General features: G+C 34.7%; 1 protein-coding gene across 8 annotated transcripts in view; it reads right to left on the minus strand.

Moving 5' to 3' along the window:
- LOC109047523 (inaD-like protein) overlaps positions 1-20456 on the minus strand; it is a 100346-nt gene that overhangs the window by 79778 nt on the left and 112 nt on the right. For 6 of the 8 annotated variants that reach the window (XM_042711782.1, XM_042711781.1, XM_042711780.1 and 3 more), the window contains exons 1-16: positions 20435-20456; positions 19716-19876; positions 18414-18468; positions 18141-18319; positions 14868-15041; positions 14574-14713; positions 14151-14331; positions 9830-9958; positions 6962-7204; positions 6099-6201; positions 5914-6002; positions 5495-5636; positions 4303-4437; positions 1270-1349; positions 861-917; positions 167-301 (exon numbers count right to left, since the gene is read on the minus strand). The exon at positions 20435-20456 is cut by the window's right edge and continues 71 nt beyond it. In XM_042711782.1, coding sequence (XP_042567716.1) covers positions 167-301; positions 861-917; positions 1270-1349; positions 4303-4437; positions 5495-5636; positions 5914-6002; positions 6099-6201; positions 6962-7204; positions 9830-9958; positions 14151-14331; positions 14574-14713; positions 14868-15041; positions 18141-18319; positions 18414-18435 — 1809 coding nt within the window. In that variant the 5' untranslated portion in view covers positions 18436-18468; positions 19716-19876; positions 20435-20456. Of the gene's footprint in view, positions 1-166; positions 302-860; positions 918-1269; positions 1350-4302; positions 4438-5494; positions 5637-5913; positions 6003-6098; positions 6202-6961; positions 7205-9829; positions 9959-14150; positions 14332-14573; positions 14714-14867; positions 15042-18140; positions 18320-18413; positions 18469-19715; positions 19877-20217; positions 20355-20434 lie in introns of those variants that run through there. The other 2 variants (XM_042711776.1, XM_042711777.1) reach the window with 2 other exon arrangements.

Here is a 20456-nt window from a genome sequence, read left to right on the forward strand (position 1 = left end):
TTATTAAAGCATCCGAGAAGAGGCTCACCAAAGCAAGCCAAGAGCAAAGCTGTAGGCTGGCCAAACCCTGGGAGCCCACGTAACCATAATGCCAAAGAGTGAGAGAGCAAGAAAGACACACGTCGGAAGTGTAGATGCTGTTTAAAGCTCTTTAAATTGACTTTACCTCCAGAAGTTCATCCTCTAGTCGAAGCAGGCCATGTTTAGCCACCGGACCCTCAGGAGCCACTGTGGAAATGTAGTGGTGTCCATCGAAAGAGTCTAGTTCCACGCCCAAGCGCATTGTGTGTATTGGGAGAAGCTGTAGAAACATAATTTTTATGGTTTGACTCACTCATTGTGATCACTACTGAGCATGGCTGGGTAAGATTTAATATATATCTTGATATTTAAGTGTTTGTTCAAGAAGGGTTTTCTTGCAAGTGCTAAAACACAGTAAAATCAAAATTCCACATGGGTTTTCACTAAATGAACCCAAGGATAAAATATTTTTTCTTTATATGCACCAATTTGACAATATATTTTATTAAAACATTTGAATATATTAAAGCTTGTTGGGAACTTCAATAGACCTTTTTTTGTGATAATTCAAACAAATTGTTCAGGGTTTTGAATTTATTCATTGTAACAAATTGATTCACAGAAATTAATTTTAAACTTATGAACTTGTGAGGAGCTAAAAACCATCTTGATATCTAAGTGCTGTCATACTTGCATGTCGTGAGACAAAGAAGAGTTACACGTGTCCAGCTCGCTACCATCTGTACTATATATCATGAATATTTGATAGATTGCCCTGCCCTACTATAGAGATGAATGAATGGATGAATGAATCATGGATTGTGCTGTTTCCACAGTACCTTGGAGTACTTCTGCAGCTCAATATCATCATCTATGACAGGGTCAAGCTGTACAACCTGTAAAAATAAAATAAAATGCAAATAAAATAATATGTGAATAAAAAAACAAAAAAACCAAAATGAATTATAAATAAAAAATATAAGATTTCTCCATAGTGGTAACCTGAATACGGTCAACACACTCCCTTTATGGTAAATAAAGCCAAACAACAGTGTGTCAGCACATGAACTCAAATCCAACAGGAGTCAAGTGACGCAATCTACAGCTAGATTTAGCTGGTCGATCGAACATCTCTTATCACAGCATGCGTAAGTGCTGGCGGTTCTTGCTGATGTGCAGTTTGCTTCATGTTTAATTGAAAGCTGCATTTAGCATCTGTTAACATTACTTCCCCTACATTTTGCTTACCATAACATCGTAATGTGGACCGAGAGCCTGTTCCCATTTAACACGAAGCTCCATCTCCGTCAGCAGGGCCGGCTCTTGCACTGCAACACACATACAATAATGAGAGCAGCGTTTAAAGTCAATTACCGCCATTTGGGTGCCCACTGTCCGTGACAGAGTGAGAGGAAACGTATGACATTAATGTCAGGTGCCGCATACTAGCATGGTATTGATGTCAGTCTGACAGATGAATATAATCAGAGGGCTGAGAGTGTGCCGAGGGCAAAAGTTGAGAGAGGAGTCAGAAGTGATACTGCAGAAAAAGACAACGGGACGCCTGGGAACAGTATCGGCTGGAAGCCCAAAGGGCAATGGAGGCAAATAAATGGGTGGAACTGCTTTTATGGGCACTTGTGACCCTTAACTATGATATGGGGCGGGAGTAGTAGGGGCTTTCAGAGAAATATGCTCTGGGTAAGAAAAGAAAGTTTTTCTGTAACCTAAGCTGTAAATTTAACAGACATTTGCCAGAAATAAATTTACAATTTGGTCTCCCGCTACTACAAACAATAGAGACACATTAAATATGTTGATAAAAATAAGCTAACATGATAGTACCTAGTTACAAAACTTCAAATTTCAGAATAGCACCTAAAAATGTAATGTAGTCCTGTGATGACAAAGATGGATTTTCAGCATCATGATCCTTCAGAAATCATTCTATTCTGTTGATAAGCTGTTCAAGAAACATTTGTTATTATTATTATTATTATTACTATTTAATTATTATTTTTGTGCTTTATTTACTGCTTAATTTTTTATTTTTGTGGATTTTTTGTCACTTTAGATCATTTTTATGCTTCTTTGCTGAATAAATTGATTTTTTCCCCTAAAAATTAAAATAATAATAATAATAATAATAATTATATTCACCTCAAACTTTTGAAAAGTACTATATATTTTATTAAAAAAAAAGTCAAACCTCATATAAAATCAATGAAAAACAAGCTTCTTTTACCAACCACTTGTACAAAAAAACAAACTTTTTCAAGTGTTTCAGGCCCTGTTGTGGACTGGTATGCTAAAGCACATTACGGTAAAAAGTAAAGTCAGTGAGTGAGTGAGAGTGAGGGATGCAGACCTGATTAAATTAGCATTTCTAACGCCTCACTCACAACACCATTCATCACAAATGTTTGACTATATTAATACAGCAATGCATCGCTTCTACACATGGGACGTCAGACCCCAGCCAACATCTGCAGCCCAGGTGCGGCACAATGGAAAATATGGAGAACAGGGGAAATGTTGATCACGCCAATGGTTTGTTATGTTTATGTATCAGGGAAAAACTCTGCTGACACTGAGAACAAATGTCCACCCCCTATCCAAACGTCACTCAACATTTAAAAGAGGGCATCACATGGGAGAAGTTACTACAGACCCACAAAAGTTGAGTAAATGAGGTTTTACATAGTACTTCCTGTGGTTTTTAACTGCTGTAGGCATTTCTGGAACAACTGTGGACTATAATTATACCAACATGGACCGATTGTCACCACTTCTTTGTGATTGAGCAGTCTCCCTGTCAACTTTCGCAATGATTTTAATAGGTCGAAACCGCTGGTGTGACAGAACTTGGAAAAAGCGCAGAAAACCCGGCAGCAACTAGTCCTTGTTGTCCACATTTTTTTACCATTAGCGCTGAAACACATCTGTTTCCAGAGACTTTCAACTTTACATGACACAAAAGAAATCATATAATGGCACTTCCAGAGTAGTTATCTTTAAAATCGACGGGTGAAATTTAGCAAAGCCTCTCAGTTTACTCTTATCAAATGTCACGTCAATGTACAAAAACAGTCGCGCATTATCCATAAAGAAAATATTTAAACATCTACACACTCACATGGCAATATCATTTCTTAAGACCACAGGGAAAAAAGGCGGGAGATGAAAGTATGATTAAAGCAGTGTGTGTTTTGATTCGAGGGCGGCTATCATTTTACACGTGCAATGATTCCAGCTTTGGGAAATGAGTCCCTGACAACCAATCACTGTTATCCTGAGCATGTATTGGCTCAGTGCAACAGAACGCTTTATTTAGGAGTTTGGCAGGTACCGGGTCTTGTCCGGATTAATTTGGGCAGAATGTAACCAGAGCTCTGGGCTGCTTTGGCTTCCGCTTCCAGGTCGCCTATCTCCATATTTATATCTGCCGGCTAACATGACTGAAACAATGCCTTCTAAGCTCAGTGTAGACACTGGCCTGAATCTGACCTCCATCCAGAGGGGAGCGCCAAGGATCGGATTCATCAGTATTACGCCCAAAGTATACTTAGGTTTTATGCGTATGATAGGGTATGCATTCATCTAAAAGATACAGTGTGAGTAACGTAAATTCAGCCACCAGTGTAGTATGTGTGTACTGTATGCGTGCAGTCAAATTTTTGTTAGTTTGTGGATGGGCAAATTAAGACTTTTTAAGACCAGATGATGTGAAGAAGAGAGGTGACAGTTAGTGGAAGCTTGAGATTACAGTTTATAAAGTTTTAAGTATGGATATTTTTCTTATACAAACGTATGATGGATGCACACACTAATCCCCAGAGCCGTGTGGAGCACTTTTTATGATGGATGCACACACTTGATGCACGTTTTCTGGGCTTCAAAAACCGAAAGTCATATACACCTAGGATTGCTTGAGGATTAGTAAATCATGGGGTAATTTTCCCTTTAACGTGCATTCATCTAAAAGAAGAAAGTCATATACACCTAGGATTGCTTGAGGATTAGTAAATCATGGGGTAATTTTCCCTTTAACGTCCTTAGTGTGAAAAACATACTAGTAATGGCGTAAAACTCAAAGTTACATTTCCTGCATGAGCACCCAGGCTCAAAATATCAGTAAAAAGCCAATCAAAACAAAGAGAAGGATGTATTTATAGGAGCTGAACAACTGAGGCCGGTCTGTGTGAAGTCTGTGATATCAGCCACATTGTTGAGGACCTGTATGTGAGCGAACAGACGTGCTTGTGTGTTGTACGAACTCACTTTTCCCCTGCAGCTGTTGTTTGATCCCACTCAGAGCAGGGTCCATAGACTCCACCACAGAGCCCCTCTGAACATCCGCCCGCGCCTTGATCTCAGACGATCTCTTCAGAGACACGCGTGACGACTCTCTCTGGACTATATCAACACACCAGTATATAAATATACATGCTTAATTCTGAATCAACATATATTTTAACCAGGCAAAAACAATCATTTATAAAGATGTAAATATGTATATTTATATATATAAAGTCCAAGTCAGTCCAAGACTATTGAGGATCATAAAACAGTGTGATTTAACACAGCAAAACCTAATTATATCAAGTAGGCCTCAAACTTGTATTTTTACAGCAATAAAGGCTCCAACAAAATAGACTTGAAATTCAAACACTGACACATATCAACAGCATGTCTGTCTTGACCACCACAGGCAGATTTTTTCTATATCCTGTGCATGAAATGAGCTCCCATATAACCATTATTTATCATTATTCATTAACCATTTGCTGAAAAGCCTGTGGTTTTCCTATACACACACATACATATTATACATTTATGCACACACACATACATATATTTTAACTTAAAAAGGGAACAAAATGCGATAACTCAAAATACTTTTGACTTTTTTTAACTTCTAATTTTCAAAGTATCTTATATTGATCAAATAAAATTGAATATAAATTTTTATTTGTATAATTTTTACATCGATTGTCAACCCCAAAGTCAACACTGTATTTAGTGATTTACAGATATTAATATTTATTTCTTTATTTTACTTTATATATACATTATATGTTATTTTGAAAATTAACAAAAGTCTTTATATTCCCCAACAGGACAACTTACATCCATAAAATGTAGGGAAAGTTTTATTATTTTTAAATCTGTTTGAATTTCCTGTTTTAATGCAGTTTAAAAGCCCAATAATTGCACATTATTTTTCTTAAACATTTATGGAACGCAACAAAATGAAATTTAAGTACTTCATATTAAATATAAATATAATAAATATTTGTGTTTGAATTTCTTGTTTTGATGCAGTTCAACAGTCCAATAATTTCACGTTATTTTCTTAAAAATGTATTTATTATTATTATATTTGATAAAATTTTAAAAAATAAAATCTAAAAAATTTTTAAATAAAATAACATAAAACAACATACACATAATACAATACATGTCACTTTACCTTTATCTAGTGATTTTTCTTCGACTGTCCTCATGGGCGAGTTGATTTTCCTAATGAGGGTAAGGTGTACAATATCGCCTGTCCGCTTCATTACTTCCAGGACTTCCTGGTTGGTGAATCCCTGGAGGTTCACGCCATCCAACTGTTCACACAGACACAAAGACAATCAAGAAGTCACTTCAGGCCCAGCTAACCGGCTCTCCAAGTCGCCTCAGTGGGACTGATTAGCCTAGCGTGATGCTGGGGAGAGCATGACAGCTGACCGCGTCCACCACGCTCAAACCCGTTCTTATTAAACTGTGACTCAACGTGAGATGAAAGAGACGTCTCGCTTAGTTGGCGTTCTGTTCTGTCAGAGCGCTCGTATGAATACGTGACTAATTAAGGTAGAGCTCATTAAAAAGTGATTAAGAACCCACTGCTATTATCCTGTCGTGGACATGGATTTTCCCGCTCTGCTCAGCGGCGCTGCCTGGAACCACGTTCTTCACGAAGACCCCCACCGCATCTGACATGCAACAGAGACGAGAGATGCGAGGAAATAATAATTAACCACATACTGATTAGTTGTTGGATTTCTGGGAAAACAAAATGTGTTTCTTACCCTTAGTGGTCAAAGCGTTGTGTCCGATTACGGAGATCCCGAGGCTCTGGCCTTCCTTCTTTTTTAACGCAACTTCATGGATTTCGAAGCCCTCCAAATTTGGCTGCAACATTACAGATCAAATACTGTCATTTCTTTTACTGTTTCCAAACACTGCTTTTTCTGTTACAGGTTTAATCGACAAAAACATGTTTGGGACCCGTTATTGACTCAAAATCAATAGAAAAAAATTCAATAGAATCAATATCAATAGAAAAATTTATAGAAATTACTATGAGGCATCAGGACGTACTTTAGGCGTACATTATGACAGTTTTAGTGACAGTAGTACAGTTATACAATTACTGTAAAATAATGTTTGTTTGTTTTTTTAATCAACATAAAAAGTTAAATAATTATAAAATACATTAATATTATATTTTTTGCATTACGGTTAAGAGAATTTGGGGGTGAAAATTAATATAATCCAAATAATGACACAAAAAAATTATAAAGCAAATAAAGCAAAATAAAATAAATATTTCAATATCTGGATATTTTATTTCAATATTATTTCAGTGATTATTTTATTTGAATACTATTTTAATTGTTATTTTATTTTAATATTACATATTTGACATTTTTATTACCACAATTTTTTATTAATTTTAGCAAAAAATTACATGTGGTAAAACAAATACTACTCTGCTATATTAACAATTATAATTTAAATACATCATAAATAAATGGTCCTAACATAATCATAAAAATTAAACTTGAATTTTTCATTTTGAATTTCAAATGTAAAATTTACTAAATATAAAATGTAAAAATATAATTTTATATTACTTTATGGATTTATTTAAAGGTGGTGTATTCTGTACCGTTTTGCTGCCCCTGCGGGATGGCACAGGAGGTGGAGGTGACAGAGAAGTGACGGGAGCCGTGGCGGGGGCAGGTGGAGGTGGAGGAGGAGGCTGGGTCGCCACCAGAGGGTCTCGTGCGATCAGCATCCTTACATGGGTCCCGCAGGCCTGCAGCACCTGCACCACCTGGTCACTGGCCAGACCCCGAGTGGACGTGTCACCGATCCGCAGGATGTGGTCACCTGTTCTCAGCCTCCCGTCCTGGAGGTGAATGAAAGAAAAGAGGAGGAAGTTCACATCACTGAACATGAGGTGAATCTATCCATCCATCCATCCATCCATCCATCCATCTATCTATATTAGATCCATCCATCCATCCATCCATCCAAAAAAAAAAACGCACCACCCACCCCCCAAACTAAAAAAATACCTTAAAAGACATATGGCAAAGCATTCAGATGTTTTTTTCTGTAATTCCCATTATTCCCAATGATTGTTGCAAAACTAAACAAAATTATAAAAAAAACAATAAGGAAAACATTTTATATATTATTGAAAATAATGTAAAATTAAATGTTTACATTTAAATTGTAAATTTATTTATTTATTTGTTCAATTCTACATGTATCTGAACTTTTGTATATACGCATTTATTTGTATATATGCACATGTAATTTGTTTTATTGTTAAACATACACACACTAAATGTTTATATTTAAATTTGATGTTTATTTCTCAAATATTTGTTAAAAATATATAAAATTATATATATTTATATTCATATTTAATGTTATACTGAATGGTTATATTGTTTAATTCTATATACATCTACTGTTTATATTTACATTAGATTTATTTAAATGTATATTTAATTTTTTATATTGTTAAAAATAATACTTTTATCATTTTTATTTCTGAATACTACCATCCATATATGACACGTGTAAGTTTATGATATAAAACTTTGAGTACTACATTATTACTTAAAAGGAGTAAATATTGGCAGTACCAAAATATAGTTTATTTTATATTGCTAAAAATGATAAATAAATGAATATTATATATACACTGCGGGCGTAAGTATATAAATATTACAGTTGTATTACTTTAACTAATGTGATGCATGTTAATATAAAACTTACCAATATATGGTTTATTTTATATTGCTAAAAATAATACAATTCTAAAAATAAATGAATAAATTTATATATATATTTATTATTCATTTGTTTTAATATATATACATATATATATATATATATTTGTATTTTTTATTTTTTGCATATGACCCATGCATGTTAATATGACATAAAAATTGTGTCAATATGACATAAAAAAGTACACATACAAACACATTTTACCTGTTTACAATTGCAGGCCATATTATAAGTCATTATTACTGGCCCCCAAAGTATAATTTACCTCCTAACGCAGGCCTAATCCAAATCTCACATTTACAACCTAATTTGTTCCCATCATCCACAGGTGTAGGAGCCAAAAGTCTAACATCCACAATAACGGTGCCACTCTTACGTGGCCTTTCCTCACAGCCCTTTCCGGTCGGCTTGAGCTGTGAGATGTATTCTTCTTTCTAGGACTCTGGCAGCCGGGCCAAACGAATGGCGAGAGGAAGGGGAGGACTAAAGAGTGATTACACAAAGCGCAGAAAGGAGAACAGCCGTCTTTGTGGAGCGCGAGACATGAAAGCCGTTTGATACATCAACTTGCGCAGGGAAAATTTCGGCAGCTTGTTCCTGCCACTGTGCTGGGGACAGCAGGGGTGCATTGAAGCCCGCCGCAGCCATTAAAGGTTGAAATAGGAAACGCCATGGATAACAAAGCCCTGATTTTGACAGCTTTTTTGGAGCATAAGATCCACTGATGTGTGAAATGCAAGCAATGTGCCTTTTGAACAAGAAGGGGTTTGTTGCCTGAGCTCTGGACACTGGGAGGGAGAGAAGAGGAGGGGTGTGTGTGTGTGTGTCTGTGTGTGAGAGGGGTCTAAACCAGGACAGGTTGTTTTCCAGTCTCTGTCCCTCCTGGCTAAGCATTGAAGAGAGTAAAGCTGACATCAGTAGGTGTGTATTGAACAATCTGCTTTTCAAGTTCCCACGTCAAATGCTTTCCAGTGGAGTTGAAGTTACGGACAGAAAAAAGTCATCTAAATAGGATTCCTGCACACACACGCATACTGTACGCCATCCTACATGATGTCTACTCTCAACACGAGTCACTTTTGTACCATTTCATCTTATAACTCTTCCCCTAATGTTGACATTTAGTTAAACATTTAAATGTCAACTTTATATTTTTTTATATTGGAAAAAAACAAAAAAAACAATATAACACACTTTTATTAGTTTAACGACAAAGTAATAAACGCTATATAAAATATGTACAAAATTCCACATTTACAGTGCCCCTAAAAAGGGACATGATGATGGTAAAAAAATTAAAATTAAAAAAAAAAATTGAACTAGGAGGAAAAAAGTTTTTTGACAGAATGCAATCGTTTTGTGTGAGAATGCAAAGTTTCTCAAGGCAATGGAACATTTTTGCAATGTAACGCAAAATTTCTTGGAGGAACGCAACAGTTTTGCAAGCTAACACAAAGTTGCTCAGGGGAACACAATTTTGCAAGTGACCGCTTAGGCCAGTTTTACAAGTGAACACCAAATATGTCAGGGAACCCAATTGTTTTTTGCGAACAATTAAGAATGATTCATTCACGCATCAGACATTGTGATTCTAGTGAAGAACATTCTAAACTGCATAAATTGCATTGGGTGTAACACTGCTGAATCACATATAAACTCAGCTTAATAGTTCAGAAATTAACTTTATTGCGTTGCATTGAGGAAACGTGTAGAAGATGCAAACACAAACCTTATCAGCCACGCTGTCTGGCAAAACGGTCCTGACAACCATTCCTGTTGCCTTGCCTCCGACAATCCCAAATCCCAGGCCGGATCCATCATTCACCAGCTCGATCTCCTCCACGTGTCCCCACTGATCCTGCAAAAGACACACAGGAGACAGTTTTCAATCCCTCGTCTTATACATTTAGAGGTCAGTGGGCACTGGTCATAATTTACTTTAGCCACAAAACAGTCTACTTAAAGAATAAAGATCCATTCAATCACCTTTGATTGTCCAAATAGGGAGCAACTGACGACCCTAGACCTGTGACTACTTCCTGCGGCAGAGTCGTAATAGGGCACAGAATGCTAATGAACGTGTTAACGGTGTGATCCCGCAGTGGCTGATCAATGTCAGGGTCATGAAAGCCCACGAGAGTATTTGTGATCTCACGTCAGCTGCACTCCTAATCACCCAAGTCTCCTTGGGCTCATATAAATGACCTGCAATCAGTACATTTCTGTTCTCTTATTACCAGGCTGTTATCTGCCGGGTGACTACCTCTGCAATTTTCTCACTATCTAATGAAACCCCTCCTCTGCTGTTCACCCCGTCGCTCTTTCGAAACAAAGCTTTACACTAGCGCTCATCCTGCAGTGAGGAGAAAAGAACCATTTTGGAGATAAGAAGTCCTCAAAGATAAACTCAAGTCCTTTTTTGAGATTTATTTAACTCGGGTCGAAATTCACCTCTGTCATGATTCATCAGTGTACAGATCAGATCAGAGAAAAAAAAAACTTGTCTTCAAAATCAGTCAATATTATGCAATTTGTATGATGCTGCATAATGGTCAAATATGGATGTGGTTAGGACTGGGTTTTGTGCTTTTTTGCAACTAAACATCTAAACATTTGAGCTGAGGAAAGAGAACAAAACAAAAACAAATAAAACACACAAAAACAAAACAAAATACACAAAACCAAAACCTAAAAATAAATTAATAAACAAAACAAAGAATTAAAACCAACAAACAAAAACACAAAACAAAATGCAAAAAACAAAATAAATGCAAACAAAAACAAAACACCAAAATAAAAATAAATTAAAAAACATAAGAAACAAAGACCAAACGAAAAAAAAAAAAAAAAGCAAAACAAAACACACAAAACCAAAAACTAAAAATAAATTCACAAAAGGAAACAAGCCAAAAACAAACTTAACACTAAAAATAAAACTAAATAAGTAAACAAACAAAAAATAAAAATAAATAAAAAGGCAACACACAAATACAAAAAAAAAAATTCTAAACAAAAAAATACAAAACTATTTAAATAATTATACTTTTGCAAAAGTATAATTAAAAGTTTTAATTATACTATTACTATTAAAAGTAAACTATTAAACTATTAAAAGTAAAGTTAATTATATAATTTAATTTTTAAATTTTGCTATTCCTTTGATCATGCCTGGCAATCCTACAGTAAATCTGTTAGAGGATTCAAACACAGCAAACACTGATGACCCAAACCCAACACATACAGCTATATTTCTTTCCACAAACAGCCGCATTTCCTTCAGGCCGCAGCTTACATAAACATCTATACATTAGCGATGGTAAATGAGAAAGCCATTGTGGGAGGCAGAAAACATCTCCTTTGGGAAAAGGCTTGGATGTTATTCCTCCAGTAGTGGGAATTCCAAAGAAGTGCAACACAAGTCTAGCCTGCATGAAACTTTCCAACGGAGTATAATTAGGATTCAAGATATTTTCAAGGGCTACAGAGGTCTGGGTCTACAGAGAGATAGAAGGGCAGGGGAAGTGAGGAAAAATATACCTCAGCTACATTTGCTCTCGCTCTCCTCCATTTAAGGAATGGAGCAGTGATCCCTTGGGGTCCTAACAATCTTAAATAGATAAATATTTTCTCAGCTTTAAACGATAAGAGAATAGATTGAAATGGTGGAGGTCTGTTTGAATATGGGGTTAGTGAGAGGACATAACACATGCTTGCGGAGTGACGTGTTCATTGCTAAGCTTTTAAGCCGACATATGATGACTGACATTAGTGATTCCTAAGTCTCAGATTGACAGGTATTTAAACGTAATAAGGAAATAATGCATTTGGAGTTTTACTTAAAAAGGGTAAATTTTACATGATCTGCAAGGGTGAATCTCAGGAAAACACGTCCAGGTTTAAAAAAATAAATAAAAAAATAAAAAAAATAAATCACAATAATTCACATTTCTAAATATACATCAGTATAAAAAAAAAGTTTTTAAGTTTTTAAATATAAAAAAATAATTTTCTAAAAAAGATTACACTAAAAAAGGAATAAAATGATATTTTTTTAAAATGAGCATAAATGGAACATGGGACTTAAGTAGAAGTATAAAATAGGGCTGACAATTAAAAATTGTAAATTAACAAAAGTGTATGCAAATTAATCACACTAATTCACAATTTAAAATATTCTAAATAAATAAAAATAAATACAATTTAATTTTTTAATAAAACAAAACATACTAAAATATTACATTAAAAAACTACAATTTTTTTATTTTTAATTAGCGTAAATTAAATGTTTAACAACAAAAACTACAAGTGTGTAAAAAATATGGCTGACAATCAACAATCTGACAATCATGTGTTAGCAAAGCCTTCTGTACTCTCTCCATTGCCTTCTCCGTTTGCGGTGTTGAGTCATGTTTGCGATAAAATCTATTCTATTTTATAGAGCACAACAAACAGACACTTAATATGACTTATAAACAAGTTCAGCGGCACTGACTACTTTGTTAACATCTGGTGACAGAGAGTTTGGCTAGGCTACAAGCAATCAAACGAAAACCAGACTTTTGCTCCATTAAACACAACTCTGAAATGGAACAGCACATGAATTAAACCAAAGTCTGGCTCCGATATGCAGGACATGCCCCGAATTAAGGATATTAAACATTTCAAATCGAAAAAATAAGCATGAACTGAGCAGAAATACACAACCTAGCTTGCGATGTAAAGACCAAATGAAAACTACTGTCATTTTTCCAGCTGTGTGCAGTCGCCGTTAATTTGAGAGCGGTTAAATTTGGGTACTTAATTAAAGTAGACGAGGGGGAAGCGTTGTGTTTATTGTTGAAGGCTTAGGTTAATGCAGTTCATCTACTGGCTGTTGGTCTTTCCAGCCTCATTTTCTTCCTCTTCCGAGTTTATTTCTTTCGGTGGTACGAAGGTCTTTCGGATGAACCTGAGAAAGTTTGCGCATTTCGTTCTCCTTCTGTCTTTGGTTTAGACACGGTTATAACAGGATGTTCTAAGGGCTTTATTTTCCTGAGGATCACATTATAATAACGGGAACAAGACAAATAAATATGCTCCTAGTTTAGGCTGAATGCCTGTTTATAGATCAGGCAGGTTAAATCAAGACCCATAAGCAATTTGTTATAATTTCTGTCACTGGATTTAATCATCTTTATATATTTGTCTAACTGGTTGAAATTAAAACATCACCAATATAAAAATTAAGCTCAGTTTGTTAGGCCTTAGGAAATATTGGCCTTAGTAAATAGGTAAGATTAAACTTAAAAAACCAAAGCCAAAAACAACATCTGCACTTCATGAATGCATTTAAAAATGAAATCTTACCAAAAGAAAGTAAATTTGTTACTGCTAATACTAATAGCCCGTTCCTAAATAAAAGTACTCATGCTACTTACAGACTTTCTTTTTGCAATTCCTAGCTTGCATTTCACAATTGTTTTTTGTTTCAACAATAGAATAAACAATAAACAACGTAAATGCAGAATTGCGAGAAATTCTGAATTTTGAATTTCTACTTTCTACTGACTCTGTAGCGGAAACCAGCTTATATAAATATTAACTTTTAAAGGGCCAGTACACCTAATATTGTTATTTATGCTTCCTCTAGTAATTTCTGATGAAGAGAACATGCCCCCCCCATCAATGACAGCCTGAAGTGATCACAGGCTGCAATTTGGAGGTCTAATCAAATATCTTGAATGTTTGATGCAATGATGTTTAGTCATGAGAGAACTGATTGATATTCGTGGCCTAATTGTAAAAGAGTCTGACTTGTAACCCAAAAGTCGTGGGTTTGAGTCTTGGTACCGGTAGGGACTTGGCTACACATCTATATAAAGATTGAGTGAGTGTTTGATGTTACTGACATCCAGCAACTGCCATAAATATGCCACATTTGATTTGATTTGTAAACTATCAAGTTACAGTTTCAAAGTATCTTTCCCAACTGCTGGAGAACTATGATGGATACAAATTCCAAGTTAAACACTGAGGACATCACAATGCGGTGACATTTCAAACAGCCGTACCGTCTGAATGGGTGCAGATGTAGAGAGTCGGGGTTTGGCTGCAGTGTCTCTGGCCACCACCAGCTCCACTCGGTCTTTCTGTTGCTGAAGAAGAGCAATGGCCTGCTGCTGCGTCACGCTCTGATCCAGAGGAATCCCGTTAATCGCCAGAATCTGATCATTCTCCTGCAATCTTCCATCCCTGGAGACAAGAAATATCATTATTACTACCCATGTGATTCATTTATTTTTAAATAAACAAATTCATAAATTGGTACAATTTATATATCTGTCTACAAATCTAATTTATTTTAAACATTCACATTCATTCCAGTATTTCCAAACAAAGAAAATGACCTAAAACATCATGCAGATATTTGTTGAACGTGATGTGTACAGCAAAAGGGACAGACTTACAGTATGAATAAATCACAGTGGTCTCACCTGTCTGCGACGCTCCCTTGTTGCACCTGTCTGACGAACACACCATGACTGCCCACCCCCTCTGGTCTCAGGCCCACCACACTGAACCCCAGACCTCCAGATAACGGCTTCTGCAGGCTGATGAGCTCCGTCTTCCTTCCCTGCGTTAAACAATCCAGAGAGAAAGCACCATTGATACTAATAGTATTAAACAACACAAGCTAAACCAAAACATAGTAGAAATGGTGTTCAATATTTGGGGCATTAAATAATTCAATGTTCATTTAGAGAAAAATGACATAAAATACATCCCACCATTGCAGCCGCATGTATCCATCTCTGAAGCTGCTCAGAGGATGTGTTAGTTGAAGCTGTACCGTTGGACACCACGGATCCCAGGCTGCTGGCCGGACGACTCGCACTGACGATCAGCTGGCCCTTCCTGGAGAAACTGAACTCAGTGCATGTGTCCGGCGGCAAGCTGTTCAACTACAAAGTGGAGAGCATAAAGTTAATTCTAAAGCTATTCAAAAAAATGTAAAGAAATATAATAATAATAATATTAATAATAATAGTCATTATTATTACTGCAACTATAAGTTTGAATGATTAATAATAATAATAATAATTGAATGGACGTGTTAGGCCAAATACTTAAATGTTTCATATTCATTATTTAGACAAACATAAATCTCGCCTAGTATTTACATTTTATTTTCAAATATAATAATAATAATAATAAAATAATAATATAATAATAATAATAATAATACAAATATAACAAAAACAACAATAACAAAAAAGACTATTTATAAATATGTTTGAAATCTATTTTAATAGGAATAATAATTATTATTATCATAATCATCATCATCATCATCATTATTATTATTAATAATAACAATAATAATAATAATAATAATAATAATAATAATAATTGAAAGCATGAGTTGGAAACTTAAATGTTTCAAATGTGTTATTTAGACAAATATAAAATGTTTATAAATGTTATTTATAACAAATTACAAATTTGTTATAAAAATACTTATTATAATAATATTATAATATAATTAATAATAAATATTATTATACCATTAACAACAAAAACAACAACAATGATAATGCCTAGTTACAAATTTAATAATAATTAAATAATAATAATTATTATTATTATTGAGTTGGAATAAATACTTAAATGTTTCAAATTAGTTATACAGACAAATATAAATTGTGCATATTCACAAATTTGTTTCACAACAAGCTATGTAGTGGAGAGGCCCTGACAGTTCTAAATAAGTAAATTAATACATACATAGACAGATACATAAATAAAATCTTTAATGCAAGCATTATCGTTCAAATAGCTTGTCCAAATAATTGCTCTACCAAATATTACTATAAACCACATATTGCCGAGATACATAATTGTTTATGCATACAAATATAAATTGTGCCCATTTATGAGTTTTTAAATGAAAACCTAACTGTTTTAAGTATACAAATAAATAAATAAACATTTATTTCAACCATTATCTCATACAGCTGGTCAAAATAATTTGAGATAAATCATGTACGGTTCTTCTAAAAGATAAAACAGCCCACAGAGGAACAACCATGTCCTACAGGCAGAGGAAAGGAAGGGAAAAAAAATCAATACATTCCCTAACAGGTAATGTATTAATGACCTTTAGACTCTTACTGTGGGAACTTATCAGTCTTGTGCTTATTTAGTCCGGGCTGACAGAGCAGGTTCCAGCCTATTTCACTGATACATCTCCGACAAGGCAGTTACTCAAACTGAGACAGTAGATATTAAGGCTTGATATAAACTCTGGCTGTTGCCCGCCTCGACATACTTGATAGGTTTTTCACCTGACGCATTCATAGGCACACGTCTGACCTTCCCAGCACTTAGAATATGAAGGCAAGCTTCTGTTATTGCCATTATCTTAAATTGGTGTGCGGATTGTTTATTGTAAAGAGGTTTCTTGTGTCAATAAAAACTCGGACTGAATACAAATAGGGATGAGGGACTTTCAGCATCTCGAGTATGTGGATAAGAAACACATGCTCACTGCAGCACACTGTGATGGGATGCAAAACAAACAAGTTCATTTTTTAAGTTATTTGAGTCTAAACAAATGATGTGATTTCTATCCTGATTTGGGATATTGAATAGACATTAACATACTGTGCTTTTATTCTTTTCCATTTTAATGCACTGAAACATAAATGGTGCATTTAACTGTCAACATCAATAACGTACAACATTTATACCACTATATAATAATCATTAGTTAATTAAAAAAAAAAAAAACTTGTGTGTTATACATTTGTTTTTCTGTACAGCTGAAGTAAATACTACCCAGAACACCCTAGCAACAACCTAGCAACCACTCAAAATACTCCTGAAACCTCAAAACAACACCCTACCAACATGGCGTCAAGTCTTTCCAATGCAAGAATCACTTTTTATCTTCATAAAGTTAGAAATACAATAATACTTTAAAATAGTTAGAAATATCTTGAGACTGATTTTCATATTCATATTCAAATATACCAGAAATACTCGTCTGTTAACAGGGTATATACAGGAATCATGAAGTCAAATTTAATACCTTTTGAGACCTTTTTTAAGACTCTTTCCATACATTTTAAGACCTCATCGCCACTCCAAGTTTTAACCGGTTACATCTGCGACGATTGTCGGATAGCACAACTAAACAGAGGGCTGTGCGATATATCTAACGATATAATCATGCACATCTAGTCAGTAAAGCCGGGTTCATTAACTAACGCTAAACATCCACCACAATCAACCAAATATAGCAGCATTTAATAGACAGAGCCGTAGATCACTGACAAGCTACGCAATATCGGGTTCATTATCGAAGGCGATACATCTGCGATAATGAACCCGATATTGCGTAGCTTGTCAGTATTAACTGAGTGACTAACCAATGCAACCTAATAAACAAGAATTAGACCAATAAACAAAACAACTTTTTTTTTTTTTTTGTAAATGAGGGAATAAACTACTCATCCCATGAAGCATTGCACATGATCCTGAAAAAAAAAAACTGCAACTGCCAAATTTTCCATTAAAATATTAAGCAGCACAACTGTTTTCAATAATAAGAAATGTTTCCTGAGAAGCAAATCAGCTTATTAGAATGATTTCTGGAGGATCATGTGACTCTGAAGACTGGAGTCCTGATGCTGAAAATACAGCTTCCCCATCACAGGAATAAATTACTCTTTAAAATATATTAAAATAGAAAGCTGTTCTTTTAAAACAAAATAACATTTAAAAACATAATTTTGATTAAATACATTTACTACTTTCAAAAAGCATCTTTTTAGCTGTATTTTTGATCAAATAAATTTACTAATTTCAAAAAGCATCTTTCAAAAGCATCACCAACCCCAAACATTTGAACGATATAGTGTATTAATTATAATACAAAACATATATATGATAAAGATATGTTAATTTAATTTCAAAGCTCATTGTAAGTCTGTATTTAAAGGTTTATGCGTTACCATTAAATATATACATATATCTATCTCATTTAGAGGAAGTCTCACCTGGTCTTTAAGCTGTTTGACGGAGTGCTGCAGGGTGAGGATGTGGCCGAACAGAGGGCTCTGCAGGGCTTCCTTCAGTGTGCCGAGCCTGTCGCTGTGGGTCCACTCTTCTCTCTGCACGAGCTTGGACTGAAGTCTTTCCAAGGCCTGGAGCACCTGCTGCCGCTCGGAAGCAGACACTGAGAACACACACAATCAAGATATTAACCATGCTAAATCGGATTAAAGCATTATATACTTGCTTGGATGAAAAATCACAAAAATAAGTGATACCTGTCGGCACGTTCTCATACATTGTCGTTATCTTGAAACTTCAGTGCAGATTGATCTGTGAAAGTGGATGGAAATAGATTTCAACACTTTTAAGCTTTGATTTGATTTCAAAATTGATCAGTCAATAATTATTATTTTTTATTTATTTATTTTTTTAAATCACTGGTTGCTCACTACCCTCACTGGAAATCATTGCTCGCTCCCATTATCTCTCAAGGGCACTAAATAGTATGTCAGGGTGAAATACCATGTCTGGTTACTACTGTATATGTGTCTGCAGTATAGGTGCAATAATATATGTCAAGTAATATACACTATATGTCAATGTGCAATGCTATATCTAGTCACTAAATCACCACAGTTACTCATTCCATTTGTATGAACTTACTGTGCATATCAATGTGAAGGCCAACATGCAATACTATAAATGGTCACTTTACTCAGATTGCTCAATGTGAATATCATGACTCAGTCACTTGTTGTATTAACTTGCAAAATTGTACTGTACAGTCATATAGTCATAATCATTGTCTGTGGTTATATGTTTGTTCTTCTAACACCAGTCAGGAGCAGTGCTACTAATTTCGTTGTATGCAGAAAAATACAATGACAATAAAGGCGTTCAATTCAATAATGGCAAGTTACTAATACAAAATAAATTGCTTTTTAAAGTAACTGTGTGGAAAATACACATTAAAATTGTTTTACACTTTTTGAGTGTAATTTCCGTTAAAAAAATTATAAAAATGGCACAAATACTTCTACTACTATTACTAATAATAATTTAATGGTTGACATAGACCAAATAGTTGAAGTTTCAAATTTGTTATGTAAAGAAATATATAAAAAAACAATGCAACTATAATAGTTGCTGTTATTATAATTATTGTTGTCAGTAATAACAATAATTGAATGAGCTATACCAAACATTTTCATATTTATTCTACACACACACACACACAAACATAATTAAACTTAACAAACAGAAACGACTTTTCAAAGTTATATTAATTTCCATGTTGACATTGACGTTTTTCAATTTCCATAAAAATGGTAACCATGCAAAGGTTATAATTCATAAATCATCAATCTTTCTCCAAAATATGGTAGTAAATCTTAGTTTTATGCTGGCATCATGTATTTCTTTTCATGTGATCAAACGGAAATGAATGCATCTTATTAATGTAAGACTCAAGTATTGATTTCTATAACCTGTAATGAAATCTTTTAAAAGATCAGTTGGTAGTTTCTGTTCACGTGAATAGCTAACTAAACAAAAGTGAGAGTATCTACCTTACTTACCTACAATATTCGTCCATACACTTGGTCTTAAGGGTTAAATCAAATCTCTGCCAATTCGGAATCCTTCACAAAACACAATCCAACATTCCGAGAACTGTTTAGGGCTGCGATCGAGTGCTGTTTTGTCTGTACGTGTGTGTTTACACCTGAGCGAGCCTCACCTGGAACCAGGAAGTGCGTGAGCATTCAAGTTTCCGTGAACTTTATTTAAGTTTAAACACAAGTTAACAAAGAAACCATTATGCAGCTGAAGGACAATAAGACGTTTATACTACTACTCCTCAATTAAAGCATTATTTATTTAATGTCATATAATATAAATTACATAAACGCAATCAAACAGGTGCATACGCATAAAACACCGAGTCACCGCTGAAATCATTGCTTTAAAAACCGACAGTCTAAATGAGATGTTAAAGAATCATTTTATCAATCGAAACGCACTTTGTTTTCAAATATCAATAATAAATCATAACTTTGAAAAGAATGAAAATACACAAACGTGCTCCTGCTTCCCAATAACAGTTACAAACCCCATTATGTGACACAGGCTAGCGCAGTTAGCCGGTTACAAAGTTGATTATCAGCATCAAACCCCGCGAATAAGTTGAACCGACATTTGATTTTAAATGCAAACTTGCTCTGACGAAACAACCTGGCTTTGTTAAGTATATGCATGAAGTTAAAAGCGTTAAATAAGAGAATTACGAGAGACTTACACGCTATGCGTGCGCTGAATCT

Source organism: Cyprinus carpio, chromosome A22 (assembly GCF_018340385.1).
Source record: "Cyprinus carpio isolate SPL01 chromosome A22, ASM1834038v1, whole genome shotgun sequence".
NCBI lineage: Eukaryota > Metazoa > Chordata > Actinopteri > Cypriniformes > Cyprinidae > Cyprinus > Cyprinus carpio.